This window comes from Aedes aegypti, chromosome 3 (assembly GCF_002204515.2).
Source record: "Aedes aegypti strain LVP_AGWG chromosome 3, AaegL5.0 Primary Assembly, whole genome shotgun sequence".
In the NCBI taxonomy this organism is placed as follows: Eukaryota; Metazoa; Arthropoda; class Insecta; order Diptera; family Culicidae; genus Aedes; species Aedes aegypti.
This window is the reverse complement of record NC_035109.1, coordinates 79021060-79034498: the sequence shown is the minus strand read 5'-3', so window position 1 is coordinate 79034498 and position 13439 is coordinate 79021060. Positions and strand designations below refer to the sequence as shown.

General features: G+C 35.4%; 1 protein-coding gene across 4 annotated transcripts in view; it reads left to right on the top strand.

Annotated features, from left to right (window-relative positions):
• The first annotated feature begins 796 nt into the window (after window positions 1-796).
• The window catches only part of LOC5570169 (period circadian protein), a 32226-nt gene continuing 19583 nt past the window's right edge, over window positions 797-13439 (top strand). For 2 of the 4 annotated variants that reach the window (XM_021854835.1, XM_021854836.1), the window contains exon 1: window positions 798-1663. In XM_021854835.1, the coding sequence (XP_021710527.1) occupies window positions 1371-1663 (293 nt within the window). In that variant the 5' untranslated portion in view covers window positions 798-1370. Of the gene's footprint in view, window positions 1664-13439 lie in introns of all 4 variants that reach the window. The other 2 variants (XM_021854834.1, XM_021854837.1) reach the window with 2 other exon arrangements.

The window sequence follows — 13439 nt, the reverse complement described above, 5'->3', positions numbered from 1 at the left end:
ATCCATAGAAAATAAATTCGAATTAATTGCAACAGTGTTGCCAATTTTTATAATTGTTAGTTTTATGATTTGGTAATTGCGCATTTGTAGTGTAAAATTATAAATTTTGATTCATAGAATGATTCGTAGATTCATCTTTGGGGAATCGCTACTGATTAAAATTGGTTCAAAAATGGATTTGCGAGAGCGTTTCAAAGTTATAGGCTACCCTTTTCTTCCAACGAATTTGATTGCGACTTTGGCGTAGAAGTGCAGTGTAGAACGTGCTACTTTTTTGTAGCGTAACTCCTAGAGGTCGCTGAAAGCTTCTTTAAGCACGGATATGTTTGTTTTCAAAAGTTAGGTGAAGTCAGAGAATTTCAGATTTTTAACTCTTTATAAAGTTGTAACATTAGTCAAAAATATTCCCAACAGAAAATGTTCGGTTCTTCATATGTATGTTCTTGAAGATTTGAATTTTAGCTTCGATCCATCATCATCTCAAAATTTCGTGTCACGCCTTTTCCAAACTGTTTGGTAAATTTTTGCCTTTTTCATTTTTGTTTTATTTTCGATATTTTTTTAATAAAAAAAAACGTTGCGTACTTTATTCTTTCCTGTACTGTAATTTTCGCATTTCAAAAGGCATGATATGAAACTCTTCAAAACCGCGTCTCCAGTGCCAACAAATTTAGAATGTACCACCCGATGTAGAAAACGCGAGGGTGTTCGTTTCAGGGCAGGAAGGCCTGGGGGAGCCTCAGGTTAGTAGAACCGATGTTACGAATTGCGGCGGGACTGGAGGAGAACTCGATGCCAGCGAATGTTCAGTCACTAGTCACCGGTCGTCGCGTTCGGATTCATTTTTATTTTTGTGGTGTTTTGAAATTCAAAACCCCAAAACGATGAGTTGTAAAAAGAATCAAGCAAACCAATTAAGTGATACTGGCTAAGAATATCTTTAGGACTGTAAGGAAATAGAACCAGTGATCTGCTGAATCTGCTGTGATATATTTTCTTATTTCAGAATAGAGAGAAAGAGGGGAATCTTTTGGTAGTGGTTCATACGGATAGGGCAAAAGTGCGCGGATTTAGATAGAGAGCCGTTACTAACTAGCCCAAGGCAGTCGAAGCACATGTTCTAACGTGTGATTCACATCGCATCGTCATATCAATTGAAAGCATCTAATGAATACGAATGTGTGTTGAGTACAAATAGTGTATTGCAACGTGTATATGATACAGTGGCATAGTTTTATGACAAGCGAAGCGAAAAAATAGTTTTGTAACAATCTGTTAATACGACTCATCTACTGAGTCCAGAGCTGTGATATTAGAACAGTTAGTAAGTGAGCTCCATATTTTGAGACATCTCGAAAAAAGAAAATTGCATGAAAAGAACTAGGCGCGAAAAGGACGAGGATTGTCGTACTGCAGCAGGACTTGAAAGATCGTCCATCGGCTATCGGGTGAAGAAGAAAGCCACCAATAGTGAGGAACATCTACCCGGTCGAAGTGGCTGCAGCAGTGCCATCAAGCGGATTATCATCCAACGGTTGAACAACATCGTCACAATGAGTGCCACCGGGACGGAGAATTTGGAAGGAGCCGAGTCCACTCACAATACGAAGATTTCCGACTCGGGCTACTCAAACAGCTGCAGTAACAGTCAGTCCCAGAGAAGGTAAGATTTTTGAATTTGCGTGTTTGAAATAGGTTTTAACGGACATTTTGTTTAGTAGGTAAATTTCTTGACTTACATGAGACAATTTTACGTTTGAAAGTTAATTTTACGTGATGTAAACTTCATTTCATGCAAACCCGTATATGAAACAAGAAGTTAACCTAACTTAAGTACAAATCGTGTAAATTTACGTTCTATATGTCATGTAATAATGTCTTATATTTGGAATTCATATAATATGTCTTGTAAAGTTACAGCATTGCATACACAGCACGAAATATGTACATCCTTTAGACATAAAAATGTGGCCCGAATGATGTAAGTGTTCGCCAGATTTCAAACACTATTACGTCTGAATCAGAATATGACAACAATAGTGATATAATTTTACTGCTCCTTGACATTTAAAATTACATTTATCATTCTTTGATTTTTGGAAATTGATCCTTCACTATGATTTTAAAACATGATAATTTTTTAAAGTGTACTTTATGACACTTCCTGAGGACTATGTCAAATAAAAATTTATTTGAACAATATTATCTAGGGGAGTTATTAGTAGGTTGGGTCACCTCGATATTTTCCATTTCTTGAATGAAGGCCTCTAATGTTTTTAAGGTATATGAGTGGTATAGAAGCCTTCTAACTGTTGGGCTGCCCCTACTCGCATAACAGTCCCATATTTTACGGGATTTCCTATATAAATGGGACTGTTATGCGAGTATGGGCAGTAGGAGTATTGAGGAATATTTATAGATATTGCTTATATGGCAGCCTTATGGTGGTGAAAAAAGGTGCCGAAAGTTAGTCTATTCCAAAAATGCTCGCTAAGTGTTACTTTAATATAAAAATATTGCATTTACAATTCACTGGTAGGTAGTTTTATCATTCTATTTTTATAATACATACACTTTTGGGCATAAATTATTGTGAGTGCAAGAATATGGATTAAGAATGTCACGGGGGCAAAGGCCCGTAGGTTGGGCATCTCATTTTTTGTTCTCCAGTGTTATGTTATTGTATTCTTCTTCTTTCTGGCGTTACGTCCCCACTGGGACAGAGCCTGCTTCTCAGCTTAGTGTTCTTATGAGCACTTGCACATTTATTAACTGAGAGCTTACTATGCCAATGACCATTTTTGCATGTGTATTAGAGTGGTTCAAAAAATCGTTTTTGCTCCACACCACTCATTCGATTCTAGATCAAATTCTGGGTAACCTCCCAAAATTTGAGCTGATTCGGACGAAAACTGAGACTGCACAAGCCTTTCAAAGTTTATATGGGAATTACTATGGGAAAAGCAAGCAATTCATTCAATTGGTCATAGTGTTTGCCCATGTGCTCTTGGTGATTAGAGCTACGTTTATACTGTGAGATACATTCATCAGCTACAACTTTGCCGAAGACCGTTTTCAAATCGGACGCCTCAGTAATTAGTTATTGATTTATTTGCAGTCACAAATTCTTCAGCAGTGCTCATTTAACTTCTTAGCAGGCAACATTGCTGCACCTGCCGCGAAAGATAGCACGCACAAATCATGGCTACTATGTTTTACTGCATATATCCAGTGATGCCTGAAGAACAGTCCAATAATTATAGCCAAAGTTTTACAACTCATTCAAAAATCACTAACTAATTACTGGGGCGTCCAATTTAAAAACGGTCTTCGGCAAAGTTGTAGCTAATGAATGTATCTCACAATATCAACGTAGTTCTAATCTCCAAGAGCACATGGGCAAACACTATGACCGATTGAATGATTTGCTTGGTTTTCCCATAGTAATTCCCATATAAACTATAAATGGCTTGTGCAGTCTCAGTTTTCATCCGAATGAGCTCAAATTTTGGGAGGACACTCAAAATTTGATCTAGAATCGAATGAGCGGTGTGGAGCAAAATCGATTTTTTGAACCACTCTAATGTGTATATCGTGTGGCAGGTACGAAGATACTCTATGCCCTGGGAAGTCGAGAAAATTTCCAACCCGAAAAGATCCTCGACCGGTGGGATTCGAACCCACGACCCTCAGCTTGGTCTTGCTGAATAGCTGTGCGTTTACCGCTACGGCTATCTGGGCCCCTTTATGTTATTGTATGCAAATAATCCATAAAATTGTTATTTGTTTATATAAGTGTTTATATATGTGTGTTTCTTTGTATGCATCCGTTTATGTGTGATAATTGAAAACTCATCTATGTATCGTAATTATTTTGAATTATCTTAATACTTGTTACGCCGCATATTAACGCTGGAAATACAAATTAAAATTCGGATATAAACTACTCACACACACACACACATACGTATACATAACATTCGAATACAAATTCAAGCAAATGTATTCATAAAATTCAATTTCTATAATTCAAATAGCCAATGCTCATAATCACACATACATGGCAATGTACGGCAGCGGGCTATTTGGCATAACGCCGTTTGGAATAATAATCATTTGGCATAACCTAGGGAGTGCGGACTCGAACATTTAGGTCGTTCAAATTGAACACAAACTTTTCCACGAGTGTTAACCGTTGTTTGTTTGGTTGTCTCACAGCCTGAGTCACAGGAAACCAACAGTAAAAGTGCACCCTTAAAATACTTCACACAAATTTTCATCATTTCGGTGTAGACAATTAACCCAATAAATATACTAAATCAAAAAGTTGCTAGCCGTATGTTAGTTAGAAACATATTTCAGAAAAGTTGTAACATACCCATGCATAATTTAGATCAAGTAAAACTTTACTTAACCGCTGGTGGTCTTTGTATTATACTGCCCATAACTGCATATTTGTAACATTCGACAGGCATTGGAATACCAAGCGTGCATTTTATGGCAGTATGGGAGGAAATTAAAATTTTTAAAAATTACCGGGAACTCAAAAGTGCTTAGAGGCTGATATTTTGTACAAATCATATCACATACTAGGTGAATAGTCAGAAAATAATTCTGATAGAAATTTCATTGCTATTACATTACGGGGCTCATTTATAATCTCAAAGTGACTGTTATGCGGTCATAATAACCAATGTGACAAAACAACTTGGTATTTTTTTTTTCAAATTTTTTAGAACAATCTCACAGATTTCAGTAAGTTGATCGTAAGTATTTATCATTTGATGACTCTCCATGGTATTAATTCCAATTTGTCAAAAATGTCGAATGTGACTGTTATGCAGTTAAGGGCAGTATATAAATTATATAAAATTTTTAGCTTGACGAAATCTTGACCGTACATTTCTAGGCACTCTCAGATCATTTTTACGAAAAATTTAATATTGACAGCAGCCTGGCTGCTTGTTGATTTCCAGTTCGCATCCCCCAGGGCATAGCTAGAACTATATCCTTTCTTTCGAATGATGGCTGTTCTCCATGAGATAATGTTATGCCATATGACCATTATGTCAAATGTCCTTTATACCTAATGACTCAGACCTGTAACGATAAACGCGCAGCTAGTCAGTAAGACCAAGCTGAAGGTCATGAGTTCGAATCCCACTGGTCGAGGATCTTTTCAGGCTGATTTTTTTTTCGACTTTCCAGGACAAAGAGTATCTTCGTACCTGTCACATAATATACACATGCAAAAATGGTCAACTGGCAAAGAAATCTCTCACTTAATAACTATGGAAGTGCTCAAAGGAACAATAAGCTGATAAGGAAGCGCTGTTCCAGTTGGGAAGTATTGCTAAGAAGAAGAAGAAGAAGAGGAAGAATGAGCTATGCAATCAAACAGAAATACAAAAAATCACACATACATTACAAACTAACTCACGTACCTATAGACATATTCAAACACATTTTTATCGATCGTTTTTCAATTTTGTGTAGGTTCGGCCACGCAACCTACAGACCAATCTTTTAAGATCATGTTAAGAAAGCATTTCTTTTTATTCTAAAATAATGTCAAGCCATAAGTTAGCCACTTAGATGTACTCTTCGAGGCCACATTAATTTTGAATATATCAATATACACTCGTTTTTTTTTACCAAAACTCATTTTTTTATGGTAGCATAAATATCAGTGAATTGAGTATAGTGAGCATGATTGTTTTCGTCCCTGGTTTGTGACATCTATTTTTCACTACTTGATAGAAAACAAACTATATTTCATTCAAGAAAAATTGTTGGTCAAATAAAATTTAAATGAAATATAGACAGTATTGTCACAAAATACTGAGTGGTAATTCCACACAATTTCAAGCAATATTCAATCAAAATCTTGGACTGGATTCTCACAGAATCATTGACATGAATTTTATAGGAAACTTGGTTAGGCTTCTCATGCGCTTTGGGCAAAATTCTTACAGAATGGAGCAAAACACTCGCATAATTTTAAGAGGAATTCTGATATTAGCAAAATGAATATAAAATCCTAGACATTAATTTCACAGATTACAGGATTACAATATAAATCTTGGACAAAAACTGATAGAATTTTAAGCACAATTCTTGCAGAATCCTCTGTAAGGTTAATTATTGGCCAGATTTTGGAAAAATATTGCTCACAAAACTCTTTTCATTCTCACACAATGCAGTACATGGTTCTATTGGAATCCTGGCAAAACTTTTAGGGGCAAATGTTCTGTAGATTTTTCACCGAATTCTGAGAAGGTTTCTCGAACTCTATTCTTATAAAAATCAAGGCAGGATTCAAAGAAAAAAAAACTAGGACGCAATCCTGTATACAGCTCTCACATAATCCTCGGTGAGCTGCAAGTATTCATAAGGAGCTTCATTATTGCCTGACTTTTGTTCGAGATTTGTTTGTGATCTAAGACAAATTTGGCCCGCCACCAAATATTGTTGGTGGGATTTGCGGTTCAAAAAGGTTGAGCAGGTCTGGTTTAAGCAAAGAGCCTAATCGGAATTCAATTTATGCAGATCTTATAATGCCGCATAATGTGGTATTAATCTCCCGACCGTCAAAGGCACCGCGCTAATGCTGTGTACGAAAAGCGAGGTTTTATTACATGTGTTGCACATCATATTACAGCGCGACTTGTAAAATGTTAATTACGACATTTGCTTAGACAGGGCGTTATGTACCTCTTTTCCCTTTAATAGTGGCCACCGATCCTACTTTATAATGAGGTCAAATTTATATTTCAAAAGGAACATGGGTCAATATGCACTGATGAGGTAATACGACCCGACTCATAAATTCATTCATTTATTCATTAATTATTTATGTTAATGAAGCAAGATATGGTGATTCTTCATCACAAAAATATGTTACGAAAAGAGAATCAGTTTTCTGCAGTAACGCAAAGAGAGCAACGATGGAGAGGAATCGATGAATGCAAATTAGCCCTTATGAAAAAACAACACAGATTTCTCGCGTTCAGTATCATAAGGGCATAAATTCAGTGATAGATTTCTTTTATGCGATTTTCTCTCTTGATAATTACATGGCCAGGCGAATATTTCGTCTGTTTGACTTTCAGTAGAACTTACCTACCGCCCTTCCACCATCCTGCGTTGTAAAATGTTACGAAAATCATTTGAATTCCGTGCACTAATCCAAAGAGAAAGTCTATGAAGCGAAATCGATCACTACAGATTCGCTTGTATGATACTAAACTCGATATTTGAACAGAAGGATATCTAAATATTATTCCGAAGAAGCTTATACAGCTACTTGTCCTGGAGGTGGGACGTTTCGCATAAGTATATTTGGCATAATGACAATTATATGCCTCCTTTCAAATGCTACCCGTCCGTATGTGAAACGTCTTTGAGCGAAATGGGTCACCATCACTTGTCCTATACCAGTGGAGACAAAGCAATGATAATAACTGCCAACACAGCTTAAAAATAGCTGAGTAGATTCGCCAGACTTGTTGGTAAAATGATCGCATAGAAGCTTTCGTTCGTGTGTACAACGCATTAACTCAGCATTAGAGCTTCGAGAATGATTACATTTGCACTAAATGCTAGTCATGGTAACCAGAAAAAAAAGTGATTATTGACTTTATGCGTAAAACAAGTCAAAAAGTTAAAAAGGTGAGACCAGTGAATCAATTGTCACCCAACTCGCAGCAACAAAGACATTATCATCTCCTATTCTTGTTGCAACAATTTTATTCCGCAACATCAGTTTATCACCACTTGAACAGAATATGACAATGATCGATCACCACGTACGCAGCGATTTTCTGGGCTTCGCATTGCAATTTTCGAGAACTTTCTCCATGTTGGTAAACATTGAAACATTATCGAACAGCATCCATAAAACAAATTTGGTTTTGTGTTTAAAATAACTGGTTCATCGCGAGTTGAAAAGGTTGCAACAATGTTACGCTCTGTGATTGTCATGACAATTTTGCTTTTGATTGTATCCTTATCCGCAACAGTTGGGACAAACGGTTGTGAGCGAGCTTGCTCTGTTGTTTGTTTTTCGTCTGTTTTGATGACAATTTGATTCACTGGGTGAGACAGATTTCTATAGGAAATCACTCGAAAAAGCTTTTCCCTGTTACTAAATTTGGAAATGAAATATAAATAAATAAATAAAGTGGTAACAATAAAATGGGCCAATTGCAATTGCATGCCGAATAGAGTGACTAATAATCGTGACAAGGTAACCCATAATAGTTTGGGCGGTGTAAATATAGGACAAATGTGCTACATTTGTCCTATATTAAGGGGTACACCTAAGTGAAAACAGCTAAAATATGATGATAAAATCATGAAATATGTGATTTTAACATATCAATCGATAAATTTCAAATCTTTCTATAATTAAAATGTATGAAAATCTTGTTTTATTTTGAATTTCCCTGCAAAAAAAATCTTGCATCAATAATAGGAACACCGTTCTCTTCATGGAGGTATGTTTTAACCATGATTTCTTTAACCTTTCGGTCGTCGCGCGAATTTTTGTAACGCGAGTAGTCGCGCGTTGTACTTTGTACAACACCCTTACTTTTGCGGATATCCCAGGAGTCTGACCACTTAGAAAGATGACGTCTTCGGCAAAATTGTTCAGTATCTTAAGGGCTGTTATTATTATAGCCAAGAAATTCGGGTTTTTGCCACTAAGTGGCGCTAGTGAGCATAAAACTTTTGTTTCTCAGATCTCATGATCCTGTCACTTAGAAAGATGACGTCTTCGGCAAAGTTGTTCGGTAACTCAAGGACTATCATTGTTTGAGCTAGTTGTTTCAAAATTTTGCAACCAGGCGGTGCTAGTGAGCAAAACACATTTGTTTCGCAAATATCTCAGGAACCTGATCACTTAGAAATATGGTGTGTTCGGCAGAGTTGTTCAGTAGCTCAATTTTTTTCTTTGTATAATCCTTAAAGTTCGATGTTTTGCAAAATAATGATAGTCCCTGAGATTCTGAACAACTTTGCCGAAGGTGCCTGTCTAAAAAGTCGAGATTTTGCAGTATCCGCAAAACAAACATTTCATGCTCACTAGCGCCACCTGGGGCAAAATATCCTATTTCTTGCCTCAAATAATGATAGCCCTTGATAGCCATTTGTCAGGAAAATATGCTTATTGAAAACATTTGTTGAATATATCAACCAAAAATGATAAGCTACTTTCTGGAAGTTTCTTGATGAGGATGTAGAAAATTCCATCATCGCCAGGAGCTTTCATATTTTTGAATTTTTTAATAATAGTTCTCACTTCTTCCAAATCAGTCTCCCAGGCATTTTCGAAAACGATCTCTTGATTGAGAATATTTTCGAACTCCTGAGTAACTTGATTTTCAATTGGACTAGTAAGTCCTAAATTAAAATTGTGCGCACTTTCAAACTACATAGCAAGTTTTTGAGCATTTTCGCAATTAGGCATTAAAGTCACTAATGACAAAAAATTTTGACTTATTGCGAGTCAATCTTCGCAAGTCAGTTTTGAGCAAATTAACTTGCTGTCCAGAGCATTGGAAAGGCAAATACGCGGCTATGAAAGATATTTACCAAGCTGTGTTTCAACAGAAACACCTAAAGTTTCAAATGACGTAAACAGTTGATGTTTTATAAGCCTATGAATGATGATTGCAACTCCCCCACATGCACCATCAAGTCGATCATTACGATAAACAAAAAAGTTAGGTTCTTTTTTTAGTTTGGATCCAGGTTTTAAATAAGTTTCGGTAATAACTGCTATATGCACGTTATTAGCTGTAAGAAAATTAAACAGCTCGTCCTCTTTACCATTCAGAGAACGAGCATTCCAATTTAAAATATTTAAATTATTATTTGGATCCATTAGAAAAACGTAATTCAATAACAATTTGATTTGTAAATTTTACACCTACTTGGACTGCTTCAGTCATAGTGGTGGCTTTGAACATTGCATCAATCATTAGATTCAATTGTTCAGTTAGAAAATTAAAATCAGAGGCAGACATGTCACTTGAAGTGGGTATATTATCTGATGATTTCCCATTATAATTTTCGGTAGACGAAGAAGCGGAGTTACAACAGAAAGATTGTGCTCTTGCTGTTAGTAGTAATAAATTTCAATTAATTGAAAACACAAGCGAAATATTAGCGATTGAATTATTTAACATTTTTTTCAATCATTCACCTTGGGATGGCTGCTCGAAAACGAACATAGTGGAGAGACAAAAACAATCAAGCAGTGTGTGAACCGTTGGCAGCGCAACGCCTGATGGTATTGATGCTGCTGCTGCTTCCTGTTTTGGTTGACTGGCAGAATCAATGAACTGTGGTAAATTGTGATCACAGTTCCCAAGCCTGGGTGTGAGTCTATTGGTGGGCAGAATCCCCAATACTGTCATTAGAATTATACTTTAAATTGAATTATACAGGGAAACTTGCTCCAATTCAATCCCTGATCTAAATCGAACCAATAAGCATTCTCCAATCCCGGCGCAACTGTAAAAATCTACTCACAGCCTGGCGCGGATCTACACACTCAATCTGTTCGGTAAAAATAACTGGGTTTTTGAACTACCGAAAAAGTCAGTAAACTAAAAAAAATGTCAGAAATCAAAAACAGAGATTTTTTACTGAAATTTTGCAGAGAGCTTTCTTTTTATATCATATATTGATAAAAAATAAAACATGGTGAAATTTGCTTTTCAATTACGCGTGGCGGCAGTTTTCATTTTACTGACTTTTTCGGTAGTTCCAGAACCCAGTAAAATTTTACCAACCCCAGTAATTTAATCTAAGTGTCTAAACACAATGAAATTGACACCTTTCAGTTATTCCGTTTACTTTTTACATTAGCATGTTGTTTTGAAGTGCTCTAGTGTACTGTCGGTTAGCACTATTTCCAAGTTTCTGTAAGCGACAATAACTGTACAATCTTTCCGTGTTAATTTAAAAAAGAATTCTCTCAGTTTAAACGTTCATCTGACACTATATAGTCTGTTGATATGTCTTTGTACTGTTTTTACTCAACTGGGTGAAAACCACAAAATGCACTATTTGCACACCTCACGCCTTCACGCCTCCTCAAGTTAGTTATCTGCGATCGATTCCAATGAGGTCGATATCGTCCTCAACGCTCGAGCGATCCAATTCGTCTTAGGGGTCGTCCATAAATAACGTTACATTTTAGGGGGGGGGGGGGGTGGCTGCACGAATTTGTGACGAGGGGGAGGGAGGGTTCTCTACTAGTGGACGTAGCATTTTGAATCATGTCGCTGAAAAAAAAAACAGTTTTTTCAACCTAATAAACTTGGGTTATCAATTGATAATTCAGCTTCAAAACATTTTTAAGATAAGACTATTTTTTTTAATAAATTTTAATTATTCCTTATAAGCTCAACCAAACAGATTTTATAAACTATTAAATATGTATGTGAATATTATATTGTATTTATGTTCAAATTAGTTTAATTATAAACAAATAAATTCAAAGTTTAATAAATTAATTAAAAATCTATACTTTATCGACTTGGAAAATATTGTTTTCCCATTGAACCAATCAACCGTTTTAGTTTTATTCATATTTTTTGTTGGAGCTTTATTTCTTCATAAACTACAATTCAAATTAACGTTATTATAGAAAAACAAGATGTTTATTCAGTGAATTATGTTGTAGGAGATCTCTAGCTCATTTATTTTGATATACCAATGTTCTTGGCTATTAAGACATCCAATTCGAGTGTAATCGAAATTGTCCCATCATTCAGGAAACTGAATTTAGTCAGGGAAAAGGCATATATATCATTTCATTATTTCATTTTGAGTTGTGTAGCGAAAATGAAGTTTAGTTGAAATAATAATAAAGATAAATAATTTGTATGAAAATCGCTTAGATTTTCTAAACATTCCAAATATAGGGTGTCCTAGAAAGTATGGACACGACTTTACGATACTACCATTTTGTGACTAGTGCAGATAAAAATCTGATTTTCACACATTTTATTCTTGTACTTATTGAGAGCAGATTTTGAATTTTCAGCGATTTTATCGCTACCTGTTTGTTAGTGGTGTTACATTTCTAGAAGCTCCTCTTATCAGTTTTGCACAAATCGCGTTATATCTGAGCAAAATTAAAGTCTTAAGTATATGAAATTTGAATAGAAACTGATAATTCGATTTCAGTTGGAGTCGATTTTTAAAATGGGCATACGTTAAAACATGCAAAAATAGTATCGATAGAAATGTATTATTTTTATTTATTTTGAAAACACCTGAATAGCTATTATTTTGTAAAGTTATCTTATAAGGGGTGAAAAATTAGTATTTATTTTTAGAATTTTACCATTTTGTCAAATGTTTTCTAGCAAAGCCAAATAAAATTTGAAACAAAAATTTGTGTGGAACGTCCTAGATACAATGTTCTTGAACTCATCGCATCGAAGGATTTTTATAAAAACATTAATTAGTTAAGTTTCAACCAAACATAAAAAGAAGGCGTTGTACTGGTTAGATAAGAATTGATTTTATAAAATTAAAAATTTCAATGTTAGAGGTTATTTTATCAAAAAAAAATTTCACGTTCAGCATTTAAATTTCCCCAAATACAAAATACAAAATATAAAAATATTTATTTTTTCGAAAAAATATTGTGAATATTGCCAAAGTCAAAGTTTGGGCACACTTTCTGGGACATCCTGTATTACAATTGTTATTTTTTCTCTATCTGGCCACTGTTTGCTGAAAGGATTTGAATTTAGATAGTAATGACGTTTAACCCCTTGGGGCCTGATTTTTTCCAAGAACTATTATACAGTTTTTTGAACGCCTTTCAATAGTTTTGGTGCTCAAAATGCTAAACATAACAAGAAATGATGACAAATATTTTTTTGGGAGGTGCTAGGTCTTCCAAACTGCTCTTGAGTTCATAACTTGAAGTCAATGCTTGTAATAACAACCTTGTTCATCATACAAGGTGATGAACTGCAATCTACCGTATATTCTGAACCTTCTGAGTGTTCAGCAAATATTATCAGATCATTTCGAATGTTCTAGATTATCTAACTTGTCGGGATGTTCAGTACATAAGATCTACAACGCGATGAGAGTCAGGATTTAGTGGTAATAAATTAATAACCCCGAAACGAAGCACTTCCGAAACATGGTGTATTCGACAAAGTTTCCAGTCATAATTAGCTACATCTATTCTGAAGCATCCATAAATTATGTCACGTAAAAATATACTATTTTCAACCCCCCTGCTTTTCACCTTTTGTTTGAGAACAATTTGTGAAAACGTCAGTAGAGTCTAAATGCGTAAACGAGTAGAAACACGTTTTGAATATATGTGTTTGTCGACGAATCTTCTTCTTTTTTCTTGGCATATCGTTCCCACTGGGAGGAAGCTGGCTTCTCAGCTT